This window comes from Arachis stenosperma, chromosome 4 (assembly GCF_014773155.1).
Source record: "Arachis stenosperma cultivar V10309 chromosome 4, arast.V10309.gnm1.PFL2, whole genome shotgun sequence".
Taxonomy (NCBI): Eukaryota; Viridiplantae; Streptophyta; class Magnoliopsida; order Fabales; family Fabaceae; genus Arachis; species Arachis stenosperma.
Window position 1 is genome coordinate 98,344,021 of NC_080380.1, and position 2,602 is coordinate 98,346,622.

The window sequence follows — 2,602 nt, forward strand, 5'->3', positions numbered from 1 at the left end:
CTATACGGTGCAATCGATACTGGTCCGGCCCGGCACCAATTCAATCGCAAACTCAATTTCCCTTTGAGGTGGGAACTCAGGGATATCTTCCGGGAACACTTCTGGAAAATCTCTAACCACCGGAATTTGATCTATGTTATGGGCATCGCCCAACGCATTGGCAGCCAACAGAATATAACCCTGACACTCCTCCCCACTATAATGCACCATTACAGAGTTCAGGTAATACCCTGTAGCTACCACTGCTCCATTTTCTCCTTCCGGCATAAACCGAATTGTCCGTTCAAAGAAATCCAACAAAATCCGGTTCTTCGACAACCAATCAAACCCCAAAATCATCTCCAGCCCCACCATTGGTAAACAGATCAAATCGTGTACAAAGTCTCTACCCTCAAGCTTGAAACCTACTTGTCTACAACCTGACCTAGTCATAATTGTTTGATGCGGAGTATGTACATGTAGATCAAAAGGTAACTCTGATACTTTCAAGCCTAATTCCTCAACTTTAGCAAATGAAATAAACGAATGCGAAGCTCCAGTATCATATAATGCAACTAAGGATTTATCACCAATTAGACATATACCTTCATCAAAGGATCCGCCTTGGAAGCATCCTTGGCATTCACAGCAAAGACTCGACCTTGATGCTGACTCTGGCTCGCATTCTGATTCCCCCACGAGGGCATCCCTCGCAATGTGGCCAGGTAACCCACACTTGAAGCAACCACCTAAACCAATCTTACATGAGTCATAAGGGTGAAAAACGTCCACAACGATCACAAGCTAAATCCGGATAACTCTTACTCTGATTTCCTCTTCCTTTAGCATACTGAAACTGATTCTGATTGTTCTTTCTGAAGCCCCCTTGGCCTTGAGGAGTATATCCCCCTCTTTTGAAGCTTTGTCCTCTTGGATGAAAATACTTGCCACGCCCACGACTAGAGCTCCCTCCATGAGTGTCCTTAGATGCCGCCACTGTCTTGGCATACTCCTCCACTACCCATGCTTTGTTCACCAAGTCGGAGAAGACACGGATCTCCATAGGAGCCACAGCAGTCATAATGTTGTCCTTCAAGCCCCTTTGGTACTTAATGCACCTCCAGCTCTCGAAAGTCTCCGGGTCACCCTGACATACCCGAGAAAACCTACAAAGCTCTTCGAACTTGTTGGTGTACTCTGCCACAGACATGGAACCTTGCTTCAGCTGCATTAGCTCCATCTCCTTTGCTTCCCTTGCAGACTCAGGAAAGTATTTCTTGTAGAAAGCCGTTTGAAACACCTCCCATGGAATGTCGGCGTTCTGAAGCTGTAGCAAACGACACTCAGCTTGCCACCAGGGCTGGGCCTCTCCCGCTAGCTGATAAGCGGCAAACTCTACATATTGATTGAGAGAACATGCTGCGCCTGTAAAGCACGCTCTATAGCCTGGAACCAGTGGTCCGCTTCAATAGGATCTGTGGGATCCTCGGAAAGTGGCGGATGAACCTTGAGGAACGTCGCCAAGGTCATCGAAACTCCTCCTGTGTTATCGCCGTTACCCTCAGCATCATTGGTATTCCCTTCGCCATTCCCATTTCCGTTGCCATTCCCAGTCGGTTGGCCCAATCTTTGCACTGCTTGCAGAGTCGCAGCAGCATTAGCTTCCATGGTGTTAGCGAGATTCGCCATCGCCGCCATGAATTCGGCGTGATTGTCAGCTGGTTGCTCATTCCTATTGCCTCGGTACGCGTTCGACCTCGCCCGCGAGTAGCCATGTAGGATTCCTGTCCACACCAAACAATAGATATCAAGGTGATCAGTCTCAATATCAAAGTCTAGTGCTTCAATTAACCCAAACAGGCACTCACAAACAAGCATGCTATGCATATATCAAATAGATAACCTAATAGCATCAAAGAAAAGACACACAGAGTATGCAATGAAGCACAATCGGTCCATCCCTCAGGCTCACGAGGACGAACGCTCTGATACCACTAAATGTAACACCCTAATTAGCCTAAGCCTTACCTCGCGTCGTAAAGCCAAGGTTAATCAGAGATTACGACAGTTCTAAACTCAAACATAATATATATATAGAAAGAATAGTATAATCTAGAAGCCGATGAAAGATATAGCTCAAAAGAATTTCGAAGCACAACAACTAACGGAGCTACTAGCTTAAGGCATAGAAAAAGAGAGATATAACAAAAGATAAGTATAATATCATAGGGAACTAGTCACGACTCGCGGAGTTTAAGCCGGCTAGCCATATACTGATATACAAAACCATACAGTGAAAAAACAGCTTATACAAGTTTTGTTCTCAAATACATGCCTCTAGGCAAACAAAATACAAAAGGAGAGATGTATAAACAAAATAAACCAAAAGAAACTCAAATGACCCAAGATTCTCCGCTCCTGTCACCAACCAAAGCAACTCACCGAGATGGGTTGCGACCTGCATCTGAAAAATACAACAACAATATGGTATGAGAACCGGAGGTTCTCAGTATGGTAACAGTTCAGTGTGATATAGGATATAAGACCCCGGGACGCCAAAGGCAATCCTAAGCTCATATCCATCACAAGATTCAAACTTAAATCATTATAAAAACATTTAAGC

The 2,602-nt window shown here is 44.9% G+C and overlaps 1 protein-coding gene across 1 annotated transcript; it reads right to left on the reverse strand.

The window, feature by feature from the left end:
- Positions 1-1,677, reverse strand: LOC130975231 (uncharacterized). The gene is made up of 3 exons (XM_057900049.1): positions 1,396-1,677; positions 805-1,306; positions 1-728 (listed from the first exon to the last, which is right to left on the reverse strand). Exons 1-3 carry the CDS (start codon positions 1,675-1,677, stop codon positions 1-3), a joined length of 1,512 nt encoding a protein of 503 aa, XP_057756032.1.
- Between the last annotated feature and the right edge of the window lie 925 nt (positions 1,678-2,602).